Below are 24,846 nucleotides of genomic sequence, written 5' to 3'. Positions count from 1 at the left end.
CCATAAAATGTGCCTCGAATACAATGTGGAGAATAAATTTCAATTTCAATTTCATTCTTTTCAAAAGATTCTTTTGAATTCATTTTCAAATGAAGTGGGATAAAATGTACTCAAGGTTCATTGTGTTCTTAGGTATTATTTCTGCATCAAATCATGAATCCCAAAATTACAAATCAGAATAAAACAAACAGTTTCAAATTTAGGGCCGGTTTCCGAGCTCGGGATTCTGCTAAGTTCTAGACTTTAAACAGCTGGAGTCAGAAAATTAGCTTTCCAAACCGGGGCGTAGTCGCAGTTTTTATAACAGTAGTCGCAGTTTTTATTTTCTCATTTCTATACCGTAATTGGAAACGTTTTTCCTTGACGAAATTGAACATTTCTGAATAATTCAAAATAGCTGACACTTTACACTGTTTTCTTTTTATTTCATTTTGTGTTTTAATTTTACAGTTTTTTGAAATTTAATTCTGAACAAAGATCAGAACAAAGCTCAGGCTAGAGCTACCAGTGGACTGTAATTTACTATTCAATTTATCAAATAGAAACGAGGAGCAAAATTTAATCTTCAATTTGAGCCAGGTTATTGGTACAGTCAAACTCTGCATTAATGAACAATAAAAAGAGCAAAAACTCACCAGATTTAATCCAATTTTGTCTACTCGCCCTTCGAAGCTTTTTATTAGGTGTTTTGGTCAGATTCGAGGTGGGAAGAAATCTGGGAAAAAGATAGGTTTTCGCTTCCAGGCTGGTTTTCCGTGTTCAACTTGCAGGCTCTGTATACTGTATTTCGAACGAAGCTCAAACTGATTCTTTATAAAATCAAACTGATGCAAATTAATTCAATTTAACACTATTCACGATGTTATATTTATAATCCACACACACGACACTTAAACAATCAATAACTAGAAATTTCCGATGGAAATTACATTACAAATTACAAACTCGGTCTTCACAACAAGACAACGAGACAAGACAAAACTAACAAGAACGACTGAACAAGAACAAAAAAATGACTGGGCTAGAAAAGATGGCAAGGCAAACAGCTGGACGAATCGACACTAGCGCACAAGCTGGCTACAGGCAGAACTGTAGTCTGGGATTGGCGCTACAATTCAAAAAATGCTCTGGCCAGACCATACCCCCGCCTCTGAAAAACTATTTTTCAGCCAAGTTACAAAACTGAAAAAAAAACCACAGAAAGGAAAAAATCCAGACATGCCAAAGAAGAACAAAAAACACCAACACAAAAAAAAAACAACACAAAGAGAAAAATGCAACAAGCAAAACAACTATTGAGTTGGGAGTGGATACAGTTTTGTAACTGGTCTTTTATAAATACCAGTTTTTAGGCGAACACTCGCCACTCGAACCTCGCCGTCACTTCCCGGAAACACCTGTTCGATGACACCCAGTGGCCACTGCAATGGAGGTGTGTTTGGTTGGTCCACTACCACAACCGTTCCCACACTGATAGAAGTGGGTGATTTCAACCATTTTTTACGACCTTGGAGTTCGTGCAGGTACTCTCTTCTCCATCGGTTCCAGAACGATTGAATGAGTTGACCAATCAATTCATACCTGGTGAGACGATTCACAGGGACACTGTCCACGTCCCGCATGGGAAATGATTTCAACGGTGTGAGTGTCAAAAAGTGCGCTGGGGTTAAAGCCAGCGGTTCACACGGATCCTCACTCAGTACACACAGTGGGCGGGAATTCAGGACACCTTCAATCTGCACCAATACCGTGTTCAGTTCCTCATAGGTGAGAAGTTGATTGCCATTACTCGGAACAGATGCAACTTTACAGATTTGACATTTGCCTCCCACAGACCTCCAAAATGCGGTGAACCAGGGGGAATGAATTTCCATTCAATTTTGTGTTCGGCGAGTTGACTAGTCAATGTGGTTTGAAACTCGGACGAATTCAAAAGTTGAGATATCTTTCGCAACTGTTCCTTGGCACCTACAAAATTAGTACCACAATCGGAATACATCACACGACAGGGTCCACGACTGACAAAAAACGACGAAACGCAGCTAAAACATGGGCGTTGATAGATCCGATACCAACTCAATATGTACCGCCTTTGTTGCCATACACACAAACAGACAAATGTAGGCTTTCAAAATACAAGGATTACGACGTCTCGTCATAGTAATACGCAAAGGACCAGCGTAATCCACACCACAATTTTCAAATGGTTTGCATTTTGACACTCGACAAGCAGGCAGGTCACCCATTTTGGAATGATTGCATTATTACTAGGTCGAACACGGAAACAACGATTACACTTAAACACACAAATACGAATAATAGAGCGAGCAGACAGTATCCAGAATTTCTGTCTGATCAAGGACAACAATAACGAAGGTCCAGCATGACAGTTCTTCTTGTGATGATAATCAATCAACATCGATACGAAAGCGTCGGATTTTGGTAAAATCATCTGATGACAAGTCTCAAATTCCAGTCCAGCATGAGACAAACGACCGCCGACGCGAATCACACCTTTATCAATGAATGGAGACAGGCGACGAAGGCGCATAGAACAATCTTCTCCCTTCTCCAATTGCACAAATTCAGATGAAAAATGTATCTTCTGCACCACTTTACATAGATACCTCTCAGCAACATCGAAATCTGATTCCTCTGATTGGGGTAAGATTCGTAAGAATTTGAGAACAAGAATTACAATTCTCAAAAGACGACCATAATCCGAACAACGACCAATCAATGAATGTACTGCATTGCTGTTACAATCAGGAGATTTTGTGACTGTCAACACTGACGGTTTTTTCGCCTCCAGTGGATCCACTATCTCTTCCATTGAGTTCGGACGGGCCAATCGCATTCGTCCTCTGCTATCCATGATGGACCTGAGAGCCACAACGGAAAGTTCACAAGCTCAACTGGTGATAAACCTCTAGACAAACAGTCCGCGGGATTTTCAATTCCGGCAACATGCATCCACTCCTGTATACAAGAATCCTGTATTTTTGCGACGCGATTACCAACAAAAGTTTGCCATTTTGCGGATGGAGCATTAATCCAACACAAGGTGACTGTCGAATCAGAGAGTGCGACAATACGAGACACATGACAACGTTCACTAATAATAGTGACTACTGAATTCATGAGTTCTGCCAACAAGAGTGCCGCACACAACTCCAAACGAGGTATTGAAACAACTTTAGATGGTGCTACCTTGGACTTGGAACACAATAATACAACTCTTGACTCCTCGCTCTCCTTCTGCGACTTCACATAGATAACTGCACCATAACCGACAATGATGCGTCACAAAAACCAATCAAACTGATGTGAGAATCCTGAAACAAACCAACGTGACGTGGAACAGCAAATTTTAATAATAGAGGCAACTCTTTTTGACAATTCTCCCAAAGAGTGCATATAGACTCAGGCGGCTTCTCGTCCCAATCCACTCCTAATTTCCACAGTTTCTGGACAAGACACTTGAGAAATAATGTAAACGGTGACAAGAGACCAAGTGGATCATAGATACGAGCCATCACTGACAGAATAGAACGCTTAGTAGCGACGACCTCACCACACTTGACGGAAAACTGAAACAGATCAGTACTAGGTTGCCAATTCAATCCCAAGATAGCCAAGGAGTTGTCTGCTTCGAAATCCTTGTACGAAAACGATTTCTCTTCCTCCGAGAATTTCTCCAGCATTGATGGTGAATTTGACGTCCACTTTGTGAGCGAGAAACCTCCTCCCTCAAACAGCTGCTTGGACTGATGATACAGCTCCGCGGCCTCTGACTCTGTGGCGACAGATGTGACTAAGTCGTCCATGAACATGTCTCTTGGTATTCTCGCCTTGGCTGCTGGAAAACGATTTCCATCCTCCTCTACAAGCTGGTGGACGGTGCGAAGTGCCAAATATGGAGAGCTTGAAACACCAAAAACAACACAATTGAGCTGATAAATTTCGATCGGATCCTCCGGCGAAAATCTCCACAATACACGCTGATAACGACGGCAGGAATCCTCCACTAATATCTGTCGATACATTTGTTTAATGTCGGCAGTTAGTGCGATTGGGAACTAACGAAAATTGACTAACAAAACAAAAATGTCAGTCTGCAATTTGGGACCAGCATGAAGAACCTGGTTCAATGACAAACCCGATGATGTTCTGGAACCAGCATCAAATACAATTCGGATGGGCGTGGTAGTGCTGCTTGCTTTCACGATGGTGTGATGCGGTATGTAGTAACCACCTCGGTCTGTCTGATCTGCTACAAACGACATGTGACCCTGACGTAGGTAATCAATCAATATTTCATGATATGAAATACCAGTATTGCTGTCATGCTCTAGTCGTCTCTCCAAACTCAGCAGTCGGCGTTCGGCGACAGCATACAAATCTCCCAAGCTGCTGGGCGGCTCCGCAAATGACAAGGCAACAACAAAACGACCAGAATTCACACGATGTACAGACTTCCGAAAATTTACCTCACACTCCAACTCGTCCGGTTTCAGTTGACAGCTTGGTGTAGGGCACGATTCCAACTCCCAAAAACGTTCCACAAAACTATCCAACGATGGACTACTAACGAATGGACTACAGATGGCTGTAAAACAATTCGACACATTTTTTGTTGAAGTGAGAATCGGCGCTCTCCCCATCAGAATGTGACCAAAGACACTATTAACAGTCATCAATTCGTGCGATTCACCTATACTAGGACTCCCACGTAGCAAGTGAGGAACTAACTCTGCACCAATGATGCCATCTATTCTACTAGGAAGGTAGAATTTGTCGTCAGCCAGTGTGAGATTTTCCAGATGATGAAGTTTGGATCTGTCGATTTCACAAGAAGGCAACTTGTCGATGATTTTATCTACCACAGTGGCATCCATCGAAAACTTGACAGTAGGATCCAACTTCGACTGAATCGACACACAAGTACGACCTCGACTTTCACTAGTACCACCACCGAATCCACGAACAACGGTTTTCATGGGCTGGAATGGTAGTCTCAAACGCCGACACAATTTGGCTGTAACAAAATGACACTGACTCCCGGTGTCAATCAAGAAACGAACATCACAAAGCTGACCATTACAATCTCGAATATGTGCAGTGACGGTCGACAACACAACGGTCGAATTTTCTACATCATTGGATGTAGAACAACAACTGATAGGTGATGTGCCACCTGCCTTGGAGTTCGACGAGGACGCAACACCTTCATTGGAACTTGATCTGGAAAAGTGCAAAAAGAATGATGAGATTCTCGACATTGAGCACACTGAGTTTTACTACGACAATTTTTACTCAAATGATCCACATCAAGACAACGAAAACAACAAAACTTTCCTTTAATCAAACAATAACGATCCCAAGGAGTCATTTTCAAGAAACTAGCACAATCTACTAACCGATGACCCGGTTTTGAGCACTTCAGACAATTGGGATTTTTACTAGATGCATCGTTAGATGAATCATGGATTGAACCACAAACACCTTTGATTTATTATCTTTTTTGTGCTTCATATTAAACGATTCAGTCTGTTTCTCATCAGAAGGAAGAGTCTTAATTTGCTTTTCAATGAATTTGACATAATCGGCATAAGTTGGCATAGCCTTGTCACGTACGGCCGATTCAAAATTTCTACGAGAACTTGGATCCAGCAATCTCAAGCCATGATAGAGGAATATCGAGTCTGACAAATCAGTGAGTCGCAATCTCTTCACTGCATTGATGGAACTGCAAAACCCATCCAAAATCGCAATACAACCTGCCTTTGATTCTGATTTTATTGGACGAAATTCAAAAATTTGTTTGAAATAGGCATTGACTTGCGCTCATGGATCGTTATAGCGGGTCAATAATGCTTGCCAAATTATTAGATAATTATTAGCCAATGGTGGCAAATGACGACAAATATTTGCTGCTTGTCCAGTAAGTCTACTTACAAGATATTGGACCTTCTGCTGATCGTTCAAACTCTTGTTGTCATGTACCAATGCCTTAAATAATTCATAAAACACCGACCATTGAGTCTGGTTCCCATCAAATTTTGGAAGGTCGATTTTGGGCAGTACTGACTCGGACACGACCGGCTGTGCACTAGCTGCTGGAGCTGCCGAAGATTGAGCAATAGCATCAGTCGCCTCTCTCTGTTTGAGAGTGTTAGCCGCTACTTCAATATACTGAAACAGATCTAGATGTGAGTCGTTGAATGCTACAACATAGTCTTTATTCAACTCAAGTTCCAACTCATTAACCACTAATTCTGTCTTTTCATAATCCGAAATGGTCTGAGACACCCGAGGATACAACACTAAAAATTGCTCAGCAACTTTTGGATCAGAGACATTTTTAGACAGTTCATAAATCCTTTGCAATCTGGCATACAATTGTTCCAGTTTAGCGCGATGAACCCTGATTTGTTTCTGTAATTTTTCCTCCATCTTGAACTCATACACAAAACAATTCAGCCCCGACAATACAAAACAACAGACAATAAAACAAGAATGAGTTCAAAAACTAAATGGAAGGAAGAATCACGACTAGTAAGTTATCAAAGTTAAACTTTGATTATCAATTCACAAGACAAGTTACTGCTGAAGACAAAACTATATGATTAGATAATGTTCTTCCAAAAACTCACAAACAAACGATAACTTGTTGAATTGAACAAACAAAATCATGCTGTGATTAACCTTCACTAACATGTACAATACAAAATGGACAATACAAAATCCAACAAACAAATTCCTGAGAAAAGAGCACAATGAGCCTAGTTTCAGGAAAATTACAATTTTAACTGAAATAAATTTAATTTCAGACAAATACAAATTGACAAGAAACCTTGCTCTAGAACAAGGCTACAACAAACTAAAGTTGTGCATAGATCAGACCATTCTGAACATGCCAACATTGGCCAAATACGAAATTGCTTAAATCTAATGTGTGTGAATTAATCAACAAATTACAAATTTAAATTCATCCCGGTTTGGAGGATCAAATGTTCTGAACAAAGCTCAGGCTAGAGCTACCAGTGGACTGTAATTTACTATTCAATTTATCAAATAGAAACGAGGAGCAAAATTTAATCTTCAATTTGAGCCAGGTTATTGGTACAGTCAAACTCTGCATTAATGAACAATAAAAAAAGCAAAAACTCACCAGATTTAATCCAATTTTGTCTACTCGCCCTTCGAAGCTTTTATTAGGTGTTTTGGTCAGATTCGAGGTGGGAAGAAATCTGGGAAAAAGATAGGTTTTCGCTTCCAGGCTGGTTTTCCGTGTTCAACTTGCAGGCTCTGTATACTGTATTTCGAACGAAGCTCAAACTGATTCTTTATAAATTCAAACTGATGCAAATTAATTCAATTTAACACTATTTACGATGTTATATTTATAATCCACACACACGACACTTAAACAATCAATAACTAGAAATTTCCGATGGAAATTACATTACAAATTACAAACTCGGTCTTCACAACAAGACAACGAGACAAGACAAAACTAACAAGAACGACTGAACAAGAACAAAAAATGACTGGGCTAGAAAAGATGGCAAGGCAAACAGCTGGACGAATCGACACTAGCGCACAAGCTGGCTACGGGCAGAACTGTAGTCTGGGATTGGCGCTACAATTCAAAAAATGCTCTGGCCAGACCAGCTATCCGTGCTTGTCACTTCACAAAGCTGATAGCTCTATCCCTTTCGAACTCTACGCAGTTACCGAATTTCAATTTATTTATTCCAATATACATCTCATTGAATACAAAATTCATATATCTTTTAATCCCTCTAGCTTTTAGCTATTTGAGGGAATCGTTTGAAGGCTTCCAGAAAATTTCATTTCAATTGTAGAAATTTATGAATAAAAGTATATATGTATTTTTTGGTGAATATCAGAAAATTCATCTCAATTCCAGAAAATTTCATCTCAATTGTGGAAATCTATGAACAAAAGTATATATTTTTGGTGAATATCAATATTGCTGGCCAGGACTGAGTCTGCTAGTGCTACCTGGTTTATTGGTTCGAATCCCGGCGGTAGGCATGAACGTTTGCTCATCTCATCAAATCACTAACTCATTTCCCATTACCTAGTCACAAGCTAAAAGCTCATGTGGGCATCATTCGCGACAATTTTAAAATATATGTATTCGAGATAAATGGATCATTATTTCAAGAATCTATCATCAATATTATATCGGATATACCGGGATAACTTGACTCACAGCTATGACTCACTTGACTTGAGTCGCTCAGCTTGACTCACTCGACTCAAAACTATAGAAGGGTTGTGGAAGAAGAAATGTGGCAACTGTGCCATCCTACCATTTCCACTGTCTACCTAACTGAGGCGATGGAAGAAGATAATTGGCAACAATGTGTTCCTATTATTTCCACTGATTTTCCTCTCATTACAGAGTTCAATCACTTTTTAAGAATGACTAAAATAATACTCTCCACCAACTTAACTCATAAGAATAAACTTAAAGAAGAAATTTGACACAATCTATTACGTCAAATAGGAGAGAGTCCAGTGTGAAATAATGTGTTTCGACGTTTAAGGCTGTTTGGTACACTTTTTCTATTCAAATTGGATATTTTTTTTTAATATAATTGTTAAGATCATTAGAAGAGTGAGAAAAAGTGGCAACTGAAATTTTTAAGTGGTCTAATAAGCGAGTTATGGGTTGTTGAAAGTGCTAACTCTGTTTTCTTCCCATATCATAAACGGTTTCGAATTTTCCATTAAAATGTTTTTTAATACATTCAGTACATCATATTGGCTTTGTTCTAATATGCGATTTATGCCAAAGTTATCGAATTTACAAATAATGTTACTTTTTTATTTATGAACGATATGTGGAATAAAATGTTTTAGTTTGGGAACATACATTTTTTTGAATTTTCGAGAGAAGTTCTGTTAACATAGTCAAAACCGTTTATGATCTGGAAAGAAAACGGAATCTTGAAAATTGGCACTTCAACAACCCATAACTCGCTTATTAGACCACTTAAAAATTTCAGTTGCCACTTTTTCTCACTCTTCTAATGATCTTAACAATTATATTAAAAAAATATCCAATTTGAATAAAAAAGTGTACCAAACAGCCTTAAATAATCCAACCTATGAATGTACAACATCATTGAATCTATGAATCTATTATAACGTCAAATAAGAAAGACTCAAGGGTAAAATAGTGTATAACGCTCAAACATAACCCAACCTACGAATGAACTACAAACAATCCACTCCGTTTCGAAATAGTTTGCATAGAGAGAGGCCACTATAGAGTGGTCGAAAATTACTCGTGCCCCATTCTTAATTCAGTCCCAACCAACTCCATATCAGAACTCTCCAGAATATTCTGCTCAGTACATTTCCACCGCCAAGTTACTTTGCTAGGCAGGTAGATAGGTATATACCGCTGGTAAATCCTGTAAATAAATAGATATTCTGGAGATAGCTAAGTATTTGGCAAGTAGATAGATTCAGTACATTTCCACCGCCAAGTCACTTTGCTAGGCAGATGGCTAAGTATATACCGCTGGTAAATTCTATAAATATACAGAAATATAACCCTAGAGATAGCTTGGTATTTAGCAGTAGGTAGGTAGATGGTATATAATAGTGAGTAGATCCTAAGGTTAGATAGATATTCTGGAGATAGCTAAGTATTTGGCAGGTAGGTTGATAGATATATATTGTTGGTAGATCCTGTAAATAGATAGGTATTCTGGAGATAGATATATACATATATAGTATATATCTATGTGTATATCTATATATCCACAGGAATTCACCCACGATATATCTACCTATCTATATGTAGTTGGATAGGCTATATAGTGAGTAGATCCTAAGGATAGATAGATATTCTGGAGAAAGCTATATACATATATAGTATATATCTATGTATATATCGTATATATCTATCTCTGTATATATCTATATCCAGTATATCTATATATCTACAGGATTCACCCACGATATCTACCTATCTATATGCCAAATACTTAGATATATACAGTATAGATATACTGGGTAGATATTCTAAAGATACATACAGCAAATTGCACTTGTATTTTGTAGATTTGATAGGTAGATTCGTATACATAGATATATTTACTGTGAGTACTTGGCGTAGTTAGATGTACCTTGTGAATGGGAGGGTTTCATGATATAGATAGATATTTACTCCAGGTGTGAAGATACATATATACTTGGCGGAGAAGTAGAGAAGTTGCTTTGGAAATTATCCTGGAATGCCCGGAGTCTACTAGAGTGAAACTCACGTTAAACGGTCAGCATTCTTCATAAATTAAATCAAAGCTACCCATTGAAACAATGCTGGCACAGTTTGAAAGTGAAGGTAGTCACTGTACTGTTTTAGCGTTGGCTATTTCACAACATACGGCGAACAAACCCCAAAACCCAAACCTGGCTTGAAACCTTTTGCTACAAATATACTGTATAGAGAGATTCACCTCATAAAGTCCGTGGAAATGGTAGGAAGACGATGTTGCCACTTTACCGTTACCACCTCATTCCATAGTAGAATATCGGGGCACCGAGCTTCGCTCGTTATTTATTTATTGATAAACGGAACTAAATTCTTTAAAATGATTGGGGAAGAAAACAGACACAGCCCAAAACTGTTTCTTCCCCGAATTTTGATTTATACACTATAAATATTCCAAAAGTAGGTTATGTTCCAGACACTTGAATTCAGGTCAAATTTTCAGTCCAAATATTTGAAAACATTAAAGTTCTAATTTAGATTGTTTACAAACCAAATTGACTAACAATAAAATAACACTTGCTAATCACTTATAACTGTAAAATAATGATCAACTTTGAATATTATGATATACCATCTCATGTCAACAAATCAGATTATTTTGATCGATTCAATTAAAATTTCTAGATTTCTCGCGAGATACGGTAAGCTAATTGATTAGACAGCTGATCTCCCACACAGGCACACACATCTTCTGTTATCGACAGACGACGAAATTATCATCTGTTTTTCCAAGGATGAATAATTATTATCCTTTTCATGTCCTTCAGCGAGTTTTCCCAGGGATGAGACCTAGTGCAATCGAATGTTTATATCATAAACCTACTATGTTCAAAATTTCGTGGAAATCGTTAGAGCCGTTTTCGAGATCCGTTGAACATAAATAACCAGATATAAAAATATAAACAGATATACAGAAATTGCTTGCTTAATATGATAGGATAATAGTGAGGTCCACGTTATAATGGCGGTGGTGAAAAACAGGAGAACAGCGTTACGGATTCTCTGCCTTGTCACTGCCTTCTGAATAACTGATACCGGTATCTGATGAAATATCTCTATTGTTGTTCTTTTTCAATGTTGCCACTTTACCGTTACCACCTACTTCCATAGTAGATATAGTGAGGTCCACGTTATAATGGCAGTGGAGAAAAATAGGAGAACATCGTTACGGATTCTCTGCCTTGTCACTGCCTTCTGAATAACTGATACCGGTATATATGAATTGATAAATATCTATCTATTGTTGATCCTTTGTTGTCTTTGTATCTATTGTTGTCACTGCCTTCTGAATAACTGATACCGGTATATATGAATTGATGAATATCTATCTATTGTTGATCCTTTTCAATAATGATCAATTCTATTGTATCGAGATCAGGAAGACAGCAGCTGTTTTATATTACAGAACTGTTGGTGAGACAGTAGTTATCCTTCCCCTAAGAAAAGTACGAGATTATTATCCATTCATTTACTGGATAAAGCAGATACTGTATATACAATATTTAGGGAATAACAGACAGGCTATTTCTCGAAACCTGTTCTATTTCTAAATATGACTAATAGTTATATTTCTAATATTTTTTAATATTGTTCTATTAGTCTAAATATTATATAGGTTGTCAATAAAATGTGCCTTGAATACAATGTGGAGAATAAATTTCAATTTCAATTTTACTCTTTTCAAATGATTCTTTCAATGATTCTTTTCATTTCATTTTCAAATGAAGTTAGATACAATGTATTCAAGATTCATTGTGTTCTTAGGTATTATTATTTTCTGCATCAAATCATGAATCCCAAAATTCAGAATAAAACAAACAGTTTCAAATTTAGGGCCGGTTTCCGATCTCGGGATTTAGCTGAGTTCTAGACTTTAAACATCTGGAGTCAGAAAATTAGATTTCCAAACCGGGGCGCAGTCGCAGTTTTTATAACAGTAGTCGCCGTTTTTATTTTCTCATTTCTATACCGTAATTGGAAACGTTTTTCCTTGACGAAATTAGACATTTCTGAATAATTCAAAATAGCTGACACTTTACACTGTTTTCTTTTTATTTCATTTTGTGTTTAATTTTACAGTTTTTTGAAATTTAATTCAAACGTGACTTTGACAATGACTACGCCCCATTTCGGAAAGCAAATTTTCTTTCTCCAGCTGATTAAAGTCTAGAACTTAGTCAAATCCCGAGCTCGGAAACCGGCCCTTAGATGTTTTTCAATACATGTGTTCTTTGAAGTGGGGGGAAAAGATCGAAGAAGTGTATGGAGAAGATGCTGAAGGGAAAATTAATGGAGAGGAAAAGAGGATAAATGAAGAGGAAGAAGCTTTTGAGAAGGGGAAGAAGAATAGGGAGGAAAAGGAGGTAGAGGGAATAAAATAGATGGATTTGATTGAGTACTTTATTTACTGGCTTAAACACTTATATACAATAGCTTACAATACAGCAAAATTATAGATGAATTTACATCATATAGACTAAGAAAATAATTATTGAACTGTATATGATATGAAAAAGCAATTTGTAATATGATAACTATAGATAATTATATTGTTATGCATCTCCAAAAATTGGCGGAGCTTTGGACTTATCAATGTCCATTCTTCGGGAAGAATATTAAAAATATCCTCCCCACTAACTCCCTACCAAAACGGTAATTTCATTAATTAAACTAAGGATTTATTTATTAATGGAAATATTGTAAAAGTTTTAATTAATATGAGTATTTAAGAAAAAAAAACAGAAAATTGATAAAGTAAAATAATTATATAGGTAGATAAGATCAAATTATTGATTAATAAAATGAAGTAGGCTGAAAGTAGATCAGGGTTATCAACTTTCAGTAATATACAGCAGTATGCAGTGGATAATTAAAATAACATGAGTTTATATATAATATATAATATATATATATTATATATATATATATACAATTCATTCTATAATAGGTTTAAAGGTTTATATTGGTGGGATGGGTGAGGGATGGTTGTCATGTGATCGTTCTAGGGCCGGACAGTTTCAGTCATTTGTTCCAAAAGATGTTTTTTTAAATGATATTTTTAATGGATGGGAGACACAAAATGAAAGCAAATCAGCAAAACAAACGAAGAATACTAGCATTGTATTATAATTTTGTTTGATTCATTGAAATTATAAAGTTTTACTTAGTTTTGCATTGTAAAATGTTTTATGATTACGGTTCTACTAATTCCATTTCTTTAAAATACCAAGTGGAAAAGGGGGCTCTTATTGCCTTAACTTCGCGCGCAACACACTTGTAAAATTTGAACTGTAAAAAAATGAAGGCAATTATCTATGTATCTATCAATCTACCTACTTATCCATTCTCTCCCTCTATTCTCTCATTCTCTCCCATTCTCCCGCCATTCTGTCCCTCATTTTCCATCTCATTCCCTCCTCCGTCTACATTTTCCTCCGTTATTAAATTGGACCAACCCGGCCAGGAACTAGGAAGCCAGTACTTTATGGCTGGTTTTAATAACGCATCGCATATATACAGTTTCACTTTAAAATGACAGCATTCCTGGTTCCTGGTTAGCAACACCACCAACTAGTTCCCATCCAAACTATGCTGCCAGTATACCTTCGCTATGCTACAGCATTATACATTCAAAACTCTCCGCCAAACGAAAAAGAGCTAACCGCCTTTTATCCACCCCCACTCAATTACTTGACTCACTTGCTTTTGTCTCTATCTTCTTCTCATCTTCTTCTTCTTCCTCTTCCTCTTCCTCTTCCTCTTCCTCTTCTTATTCATCTTCTTCTTCTTCTTCTTCTTCTTCTTCTTCTTCTTCTTCTTCTTCTTCTTCTTCTTCTTCTTCTTCTTCTTCTTCTTCTTCTTCTTCTTCTTCTTCTTCTTCTTCTTCTTCTTCTTCTCTTCTCTTCTTCTTCTTCTCTTCTTCTTCTTCTTCTTCTTCTTTCTTCTTCTTCTTCTTCTTCTTCTCTTCTTCTTCTTCTTCTTTCTTCTTCTTCTTCTCTTCTCTTCTTCTTCTTCTTCTTCTTCTTCTTCTTCTTCTTCTTCTTCTTCTTCTCTTCTTCTTCTTCTTCTTCTTCTTCTTCGTCTTCTTCTTCTTCTTCTTCTTCTTCTTCTTCTTCTTCTTCTCTTCTCTTCTTCTTCTCTCTTCTTCTTCTCTTCTTCTTCTTCTTCTTCTTCTTCTTCTTCTTCTTCTTCTTCTACTTCTTCTTCTTCTTCCTGTATCCTTCATTGCTGTATCCTCCCCCGATCTTCCATTCCATTTTCTAGCTTCCTCTAATCTTCCATTACTTCATCTCGACTGAATTATAATTCTCGTACAACCTTCCTCTTTCAATTTACCGCCACAGCTGTGTTGTACTACCCATTTTTCCTATTATTATCGTTTCAGGTTTTCCAATTATCGTCTTGTTATTGTTATGAATGGCATTATGAATCATGAAGGCATTTATGTATTCTCTTTTAGATGCGGTTCCTTTCATACTCTTTATTGTTATATATTTTTTGAGCTACATCTTTTGTTTCATAGGACTTATTATCCATCTCTAGCTATCATATTATTTTCTGTCATTTTTCATTAGGGCTACTCTTGAATAGAAATAAAAATCTAGGAACCTTTTTACTTTCCTTGCCTTATTACTGTAGGTAAGGGAAGTATTAATTGAACTATTAACTATGGTAATAAGGCAAGGACAGTATTGCGTTACAAAAAAATTAAGGTACCCCAATTTTTAACTTTCCTTGCCCTATTACCACAGTTAATTAAGGAAAGTATTGCTTCCCAAGAATATTAAGCTAACCCAATTTCTGAATTCCTATACGTTTCAAGGTCCCCCGAGTACAAAAAAGTGGTTCTTGGGTATTGTTCTGAATGTGTGTGTGTGTCTGTGTACACGATATCTTATCTGCCAATTAACGGAATGACTTGGAACTTGAGGTCTTCACACTATAAGGATCCGACACTATCAATTTCGATCGAATGCAAATCAAGATGGCGGCTAAAATGGCGAAAATGATGTCAAAAAACAGGGTGTTTCGCGATTTTATCAAAAATGGCTCAAACGATTCTGATCAATTTGTACCTAAAATAGTCATTGATACTCTATCAACTGCCACAAGTCCAAATCTGTAAAAATCTCAGGAGCTCCGCCCCGTCTATGCAAAGTTTGATTTTAGATTTCCATATCAGGCTTCAGATACAATTTAAACAAAAAAATTTCGAGTGGAATAGATTGAGCATGAGAATCTCTACAATCAATGTTCAGTAACATTTTCACCTAAAATTAAAAATAAGCTCGAAATTCGAGAAAATGTGATTATTCAATTTCAAACTGTTGGCAACAAACTGTTGATTCTATTAAATGATTCACTATGAAGAGATAGCAGACCTCGTGTGTCTCCAGCGTTATTGCCCTGTCACCAGCTGTCTCAATCTTTGAATAGTGACTAACTGAGATGCGCGGAACACTAGCGTCGGTGATCAATTTTCATAACGGCAAGGAAATTGTGTGAGTGAGCCACACCAGATTTTTCCTATTATTATTACCGTTTAAGGTTTTCCAATTATCGTCTTGTTATTGTTATGAATAGCATTGATGAATCATGAAGGCATTAATGTATTCTCTTTTAGATCAGTTTCCTTTCATACTTGCTATTGTATAATATTTTTGAACTACATCTTTTGTTCCATACGACTTATTATCCACCTCTAGCAATTCTATTATTTTGCTCTTTAGTGTAATATTAGTCTTTCTCTCTCTATACCCGGTCATGTGTAATGGGAAGGATATTTTATATCCTTCTAAAAGAATCGAAAAATTATTTGTTGAAACTCCGCCAATTTATAAAAGTTACATCAAATTTTTATATTACCGTTATTCTAATTGCATCCAATCTTTATTCATTCTCATTGAATAATTATTTATACGTTGTGAAATTCGTTGAATAACTAGCATTATCGTCATTTAATGTAAATTAGTGTATAAGCCAGTGAATATTGTAACATACATAAATGAAGAAATCTAATCTAATCTAATCTATAATAATAATAATATAATCTACCACTTCCCTTTATCCAACATCATCGTTTACATCTTGTATCTCCTTCTTCACATATCCTTGCTCAATCACAGCCTTCTTCCTTATGTTCTTTTCCTTGATATTCTTCATCTTCTTTTTCCTTCTTCTTCTTCTTTCTGTTTTTCTCTATTTTCTTCTTCTTTATCATCACCTTGTTCTTCTTTATCGTTGTTTTCCAACTGTCACTATTTTACTATTTCATCATCTAGAAGTTATTCCCTATTTATCCTTGTTTCACTCCTCCTCTTCCTTCATTTCTGAAAATCTTCTCAATTATGAAAATTTTCTTGTGGATATAATAATATGATTATTAGCAAGAACAACAATATTATTTGTTGAAACTCCGCCGATTTATAGAAGTTACATCACATTTTTTTTATTATCGTTATTCTAATTGCATCCAATCTTTATTCATTCTCATTGATTAATTATTTATACTATGAGAGGTGATACTAGTAGGTGATACCCAAAGATATTTGTTCATCTCAAGATACTTCCAATAAGAAATCTTTATGTTTATAAAGTATTGAAGCTTTTTTTCTTAGTAGTTTGAATGAAAATCTCATTAGATGTGAGATATAACTTTAGACGGTTTATGGTTCAGTTCCACATTCGAATTTAACATATTCCAACATTATCATTAGTTTAACGGTCCTAGATTGTTCAATCTAGTGTCGCAATATCTAAATTGCCAGGAACATTCACATTCATTTCTGAAATGTTTGAAAACTACCTGCTCAGTGTTAATGACTGAATCATTTCTGAAAATTGTAAATAATATTCTTAAATAAGAAATTCCATCATTTATTATTATTAAAACTAAAATAGTCTAATTAACATATCCTTTCTTAGAGTATGCATTTTGCATTGTAAATTTTCTATTTTTGGTTTTATCTCTGTGTGCCTTTTATTCTTCATATGTAATTACTTCATCATTGTTTTCATCTGATGGGCTACCGTAGCAGAAAAAAAAATATTTTCTTTTAAGTTATAATTAAATTTATTGTCAAGTTTATTTATAGAGCGGAGCGGCCTTACTCCTCTGAGTATGTTTATTTGTTTTATTAGGAGTAGTACACCCCAATCGGGCTTATGCCTGGGGTTGTCCACTTTTATTTCACACTATATCTTTCTTTTTTATTCTGTATTATGTTTGTTTGTGAAATAAATGAATTGATTGATTGATTGATTATAAGGTGCTTCCATATTTTAGGAAGGAGATCAACATTCAATAAGAATGTAATAAATAATGAAATTGTATAGCCTATGCACATTATCTCTATAAAAAGGAGAAAACCCATTCCTATAAGTTCAAAATCTAAGCTGAGCTCTGATTACATGATTCATTCAATCATATTGTCACAATAGTTTGTGTGATTTTTTGCCATTTCCGAAGTCCTCCTGTATTCCAATTTCTTATTCCAGGGATATTATGATATCACTTTCAATTATTACTTTCCTTGCCCTATTACCATAGGCAAGGAAAGTATTGCTTTCCGAAAAAAATTATGGTACCCAATTTCTAAATTTCTATACGTTTCAAGGTCCCCTGAGTCCAAAAAAGTGGTTTTTGGGTATTGGTCTGTTTGATGTATTAATGTATTAATGTGTGTGTGTGTGTTGTGTGTGTGTGTGTGTGTGTGTGTGTGTGTGTGTGTTGTGTGTGTGTGTTGTGTGTGTTGTGTGTGTGGGTGTGTGTGTGTGTGTGTTGTGTGTGTTGTGTGTGTGGGTTGTGTGTGTGTGTGTGTGTGTGTGTGTGTGTGTGTGTGTATATGGGCGTACAGATATACGCGCCACGAACATGAGCAATTCACTTTTAATCAGCTGATGCCAAGCTTTTTATATCTGTATCTTACCGTTTCTGTAAAATCATGTTCGTGGCGCGTATATCTGTACGCACCTTATGAGTGTATGTGCGTCTGTGTACACGATATCTCATCTCCCAATTAACGGAATAACTTGGAATTTGGAACGTAAGGTCCTTACAATATAAGGATCCGACACGAACAATTTCGATCAAATGTGATTCAAGTAGAGTAACGATATCATCGTTAAGCTCTATCAACTGCCACAAGTCCCATATCTGTAAAAAATTCAGGAGCTCCGCCCCATCTATGCAAAGTTTGATTTTAGATTTCCAATTATCAGGCTTCAGATACAATTGGAAAGAAACATTTTTAATGGAGAAGATTGAGCAAGGAAATCTCTACAATTAATGTATTGTTACATTTTCACTTAATATTGAAAATAAGCTCGAAATTCGAGAAAATGTGATTATTCAAATGCAAACTCTTGATTCCAATGTACCTAGAATGTATTCTAGGTACCTTGGTTTATTCTATGAAATCATTCACTGAAAGAGATAGTGCAATTATTGATCTCATCAGCTGAATGATTTTAAATTTTTATGAAATGCTTAATAAACTGTAAGGGAAGTTTGTGAGTGCACCACACCAGATTTTCCCATTTCCAAAGATTTTTTTCTATACTCAAGTATTCCAATTTCTTATTCCAGGGATATTATGATATCACTTTTAATTATTATTATTAATTCTGTTATCACTTTCAATTTCGTTCGGTATCACAGTTCCCTTATTATCATTCCTGAAACAGTCTTAAACTAAAACAGCCAATAAAAACCTTACGAAAGTGTCTTCTCATTTTCATTTCAAATGCTTTCCTATCATTCCACTGACTTCAACACGTGAATCTTACTATACCTTTATTTTACCTTCATTGTGAAGAACCCCTCAATTCTTACTACCCAACCTCCTTCTATGGGTGGAGAACCCCTCATTTCCCCTACTTGTCTGCTCGTCTCCCCTTAACTTGCAATATAGCAAGCAGCATGCTTCTCCATGCATTAAAGATTTTTAATTTCACGCTTTGTCTGGTGGCTGGTTTCAACTTTTTTTAATATTTTCCCCTCTTCTCTCCCACTCACACCCACTTACTCTCACTTACTCTCACTCTCGCTCTCTTTATCTCTCTCTCTCTCTCACTCTCGCTCTCTCTCTCCCTCGACCACCTGCGAATAGCAGCATTAAGTGGTTCCATCTTGGCTAGCGTACCAAACTTTTCTCAACTATTCAATTATTTATTTGCGCGCCTGTCTCGCGAAATTATGTGACTCAAAGTTTTTCACTTTTGATTAATTTTGGCTCATTGCGGGGTATGAAGTGAGTCCCAGTGGCTGTAAACTCTTTCAATTAATTCATGTTTGCAATATAAGTCAAGCAATGGAATTTTTCCAATTCAATTTTACCTTTTATGAAAATCTTTTACTATTTTTGAAAATCCTGTGGTGACTTCCACCACAGACTGTTTCATTTATTAAAACGTTTATTATTAAAACACAATAAAAATTTCCCAAGTACCCTTTAACCATAGAGAAACAATAGAATAAGTAGATATCGCATGGTATAGGGCGTTTATGTCGCAACTTTTACTATTATCTCAAGCTGATAGTCCACGTAGTTCTTCCTGTGAAGCTTTATGACATTGGTAGTCTCTCATATTGTGCCGTTCATACACTCTTACCCGGTCAAAACAGTAAAAATTGACAATAATCAACAGTAATCGGCTTGAGATAACAGTAAAAGTTGCGACATAAACGCCCTATACCATGGGATATCTACTTACGCTATTGTTTCTCTATGCTTTAACTTGATGCAACACTAATAAATAGTAAATCTTGGAGAGTTGAGACTATCAGTGCCGGTTGCACAAAAGCTGGTTGAATTTTAATCGTGATTAATTCCACGAGAACCAAACACAGAAGCCGTCTTATCAAAAAGGCCTTTTCTAATTGTTCTCGTGGAATCAATCAAGGTTAAGATTTAACCGGCTTTTGTGCAACCGGCCTTAGTTTTGCAATAAACTACTTTTACTTGAAAAATGGAGTGCATTTAAGGAATGATTCTCATAGAATATGATCTTATGAACTTATATATAATTGTTCGGAATCTTAATGTGAGGACAATTAAGTTTGTGATGATGGTTGAAGCTGAAAATTGGGTGATTTTTTAAATACAAGGAGCATTGTTATCAGGTACCGTATTATACCTGGGAATCTGTAAGAGATAGAGCACTCTACACGGTCGTCTCAGGTTGTAGAGAACAAAATTACACCCAGAGGTAATTTTACAACAACCATAATATATTGTTGATCAAAATCTGGAATTCATCAAAATTGATTCTTTGCTTGAAATTTTTGAAAAATTGTAACTCAGAACTCATTTAAGATAGAGCGTTCCGAATGATCTCATATTATTCAGAATTTCATAATAATTTAAAGGAAAGGCGGGAACAATATTTTTGTCCGATGACTGGATTTGGCGGAAGTAGCTGGAAACTGTAAGATGAACCGGTAATACAAGGTTTTCGAGCCATCTGTATCTGGTACAAGGATATTTGCTTGTAAAAAATTTGTTCTGGACCACTCTTATGTATCTAAACAATATATTGAAAACCAGAACTACAATATAGATAAAATTGCAAGCACACCCCTTTTTTCATGTCTTTATAAACTGGACTAATAAATAGAATATTTCTAGTATTTGAAGATGTTCTCGAATGTTGGTTGCCATTTTAAAACGTCACTTCATCTTGTTCTTGCATTTCAATTGCGAGAAACTCCCCGAGCAGATGATTGGAGAGCTTTCGTCTCCCATCACAGCGTTGGTTTCACAGCGTTGTTTTTGTATATGTGAATTCTGAGCCTCTTTGAAGATACTGGTGTGGATGATGATAATAGTGATTGATTTATTTCTCTTTGAGGATGGAGTTAGGACTCCACGTCCTCTCTGCCACACTGCCCTAACGATGATGATACTATGACCATGGAGTAAGAAACAATATTCTATTTCGTAGACCTTGTATGGGACAAGGTCTTTCATTATTTTCTGATATGTCAACAGATAAAGGAACAATAGTCTATCTCTTAGGTTTTATGTCATAGGTCTTTTAAGGAACCAGGTATTTCCTTATTTTATGATATGTCAATGGAGTAAGGAACAATTAATAGGTATTTTAGGTCTTAGGCCTTGTAAGGAATAAGGTATTTCCTTATTTTATGTTATGACCACGGAAAAGGAACAATATTCTGTCTCGTTTAGGTCTTAGGCCTTGTAAGGAACAAGGTCTTCCCTTATTTTATTATATGACAATGGATTAAGGAACAATATTCTGTCTCTTAGGTATAAGGCTTTGTAAGGAACAAGGTATGGTATTTCCTTATTCTATGATATGACCAAGGAGTAAGGACCAAAGTCTGTTCTTTAGATCTTGTGAGGAGCAAATTTCTCATTATTTTGCGATACGACCCACGCACAAGCCTCAGGCTCATGTGAGTATCACCCCAGTGTAGTGACTCTTGTTTAGTTGGCGGTGGAAGATCTATTTTACTTAGTGGTGGTCCGACGTTGACTTCTGTTCTGCGCAGGCGTGACGAGCGACGACTTGGGCGGCGGAAACCGCTTCCGCACGCGGCGACGGTGGACCCGCAACGGGACGGCCGGGAGCGGAACGAGGGCGGAAACCACCGCAACCGCGGACGATGGCGGAAACCGCAACCCGCTCTCCTGACAGCAGGTGACCTCGTCTGCCGCTACCGCTCCCGCGACTGTCCCGCACGATCCGCGACGAGCGGTTCGCATTCAGACCTGGATCTAGACACTGCGCATGTGCACAAGTCTCGCCGAAAGGTAGATAGTCGCACGTCTCTAGCATCATTTCCCCTCTCCCTCGAACCCACAAACTGTCTGTAGACTGTCAGTACAGACATGTTAGAGTCCATGGAGTCTGAAATGCAATCTAGCATGTTCTAGAAGATGTATCTGAAATTTAGACAATTCAGCTATATCCTACCACAGTGTATAGCAGAGTATAGACAATGTTAGTGTCAATCAAGTCTGAAATGCGATCTAGACGATCTAGCATGTTCTAGAAGAAGTATCTAAAATTTAGACAATTCAGCTACAGGATATAGCAGAGTGCAGACAATGTTAGTTTCCATAGAGTCTGAAATGCAATCTAGACAATCTAGCATGTTCTACCACATTTTTATCTAGAATTTGGACAATCCATTTATATCATATTACAAAACTTATCTTGAATGAAGGAAATTCTTGAAAATAAATATTTGGAATCTTTACAATGTAGCTATGCTAGAGAAGTTTGAAATACTATTTTGAATCTATTTTACAATCTAGTTATACTTCAGTTAGACTCATCTCAAGCTATATTAATTAAAACTCCTGATAATAATATAAATTTACATCATAGTTCCCATTCACACATGACTAGTAGGCCTACTAGCATCCAAGTTAATCTTACAATAGAAATCAATCTAGCAACGCTAGGAATTCACTTTTAGAGAAAGAACCCTAGGAATTGATCTATGGAAAAATTTTAAGTTTACTTAAAAAGACTAGACAATAAATCAAAATCTATTGAATTATGTTAAAAAACTAATCTGAATGAAATTGAATTGAGAATTGAAACAGTATTGAGCAAATACCTCTTTCTTCCTATCGAATTGTAAAAGTATTATTGTCAATGGAATGATAATAGATAGATGAAAATAAATATTTTAATGGATTACTAAATGAAACTAGTAATAATAGAAATAATAGTACCTATCAATTTTAGTAATACTGAAAAATAAATAAATTCAATGTGAGAGAAATAATTAATCTACTTCTGGCTGCTTTATATACGTTTTAATACACATCTGTGAAATATGAGTGGAAAGATAATTCCAAAGTATTGTGCAGTAAGGCATAACTTTTATCACTAGAATTATTTATTTATCCATATGGCTTTTATTGGCAGAGAGATCCTTTTGGATGTTCTGGCTCCTAAGGATAAATAGTCTATATCTTCATAGATTCTGAAGAAGAAAAAAATGATAGAGTTTATTCCTAGATAGTTGGATCACACCACTTTAAAATTCAAAAAAAAAACATTTGGAAGCTAGTGTCAACTATAAACCCTGATGAATTCTGTAATTGACAACATTTTTTTGGCTCCATTGTATTTGTTATTAGATTTAACACACAATAAGATTTGTAAAAATCATAGATAATAAATCATTCATATAAAAGAATAATGACTTCTAAAAACTATGGTGAAGTTAAAGATAACTTAAATATATTTTCCTATTCTTCCTAATTACATCTTGTAGATAGTATTTTTTAGGATACAACCTTCTTAGGGACTATGCTCGATCGTCTAGATTCAAGATTAATTTTTTATTGATTTGCTACTATTTTTGGATTGTCAGAATTTCATATAAATCCTCTATAAACTCCATTCACACACTTCCTCGTATGTTTCTTCTATAGCTGGGTAATGCATTGCCTAGACTGATTTTGTTCTCTATAGATTTCCTGTCTTGAAACTCTATTATCTTCAAATCCTTCTATAGCTAGAAACTGACTTGTCTGTATTCAATATGTATTCTCTAATATTCCTCATATACTATACAATCTTTGGTCTTGAAGCTCTATCACTTTCAAATTCTTCCTTGGTGAGAACCAAGATTGTCTATATTCTAATTTATAGATTCCTTTCCTAGTCTGATTCACCCAACTAGAATCCTCCAGAATCTCATCAGAATTTTACTCTTTAGAAATTCTTTTCTAGAACCTCTTTCTAGAATTTTTTTATAATCTCTTTAGATCTTCTAGAATATTTTTCCTATAAAAGCAATAGCTTCCCACAAACTAGATACACTATTCTATATCGCGTTTCTATAGCCTTTCCACTTCCTATCACACTCCACTTATATGTCTTCAATAGAATAGAAGTTTTCTATCTTTGACAACCTTTAACACCTTGAGTTTTCTCATATGGTTTAGACGTTGATTCTAGGATAATTTCTAGATTTTAATGGTATATGCACGTCCGTATCAACTCCTACACACAACTTCATTAATATCTTCAATTGTAAGAAATGTGATTCTTGAATAAGTTATATATCTTGTATTAAACTTCTTTGAAATCATATTGAAAAGTTTTATTTTTCATTCACTAGATATACATATATAGGCTACTTTACATATTTACAATATCTTAACCTCTTGAGAACATTAACTATTTAACTAGTAATCTCAGCAATAATATCTATTCCACGTGTAGTCATAACTTCTATATCCATATTATTGAGTGCCTGAACTCAGTTATAAAAGTTTGTTACCTTGTTGTAGACACCCTCACCTTTTGCTGTCTTGTATGCTGTATGATAACTCCATCTTACTCTGACTCAGCGCACATTTTGACTGTGTCTGCTCTTATCGACTATTTCAACTATCTTGTGGTTTCTCTCTCTCCTTCGTCTATTACTCTTCCACCCACTTTTCCAGCAATTTCTGTCTTCTACATCCATCTTCTTCTTCATCCAATATTATGCACATGGCACGGATTGCTGTATGAATCTTGTCTGTTATTTT

The 24,846-nt window shown here is 35.9% G+C and overlaps 1 protein-coding gene across 2 annotated transcripts in view; it reads left to right on the top strand.

Annotated features, from left to right (window-relative positions):
- The window catches only part of LOC111046070 (tachykinin-like peptides receptor 99D), a 580,669-nt gene extending 558,577 nt beyond the window's left edge, over nt 1–22,092 (top strand). For both annotated transcript variants that reach the window (XM_039420712.1, XM_039420713.1), the window contains exon 7: nt 21,837–22,092. In XM_039420712.1, the coding sequence (XP_039276646.1) occupies nt 21,837–21,979 (143 nt within the window). In that variant the 3' untranslated portion in view covers nt 21,980–22,092. The remainder of the gene's footprint in view (nt 1–21,836) is intronic.
- Nucleotides 22,093–24,846: the final 2,754 nt, after the last annotated feature.

The sequence above is a fragment of the Nilaparvata lugens genome, chromosome 2, assembly GCF_014356525.2.
Source record: "Nilaparvata lugens isolate BPH chromosome 2, ASM1435652v1, whole genome shotgun sequence".
Classification (NCBI taxonomy): Eukaryota; Metazoa; Arthropoda; class Insecta; order Hemiptera; family Delphacidae; genus Nilaparvata; species Nilaparvata lugens.
Note: the sequence above shows the minus strand (reverse complement) of the source record. Positions and strands in the feature narration are given on the sequence as shown.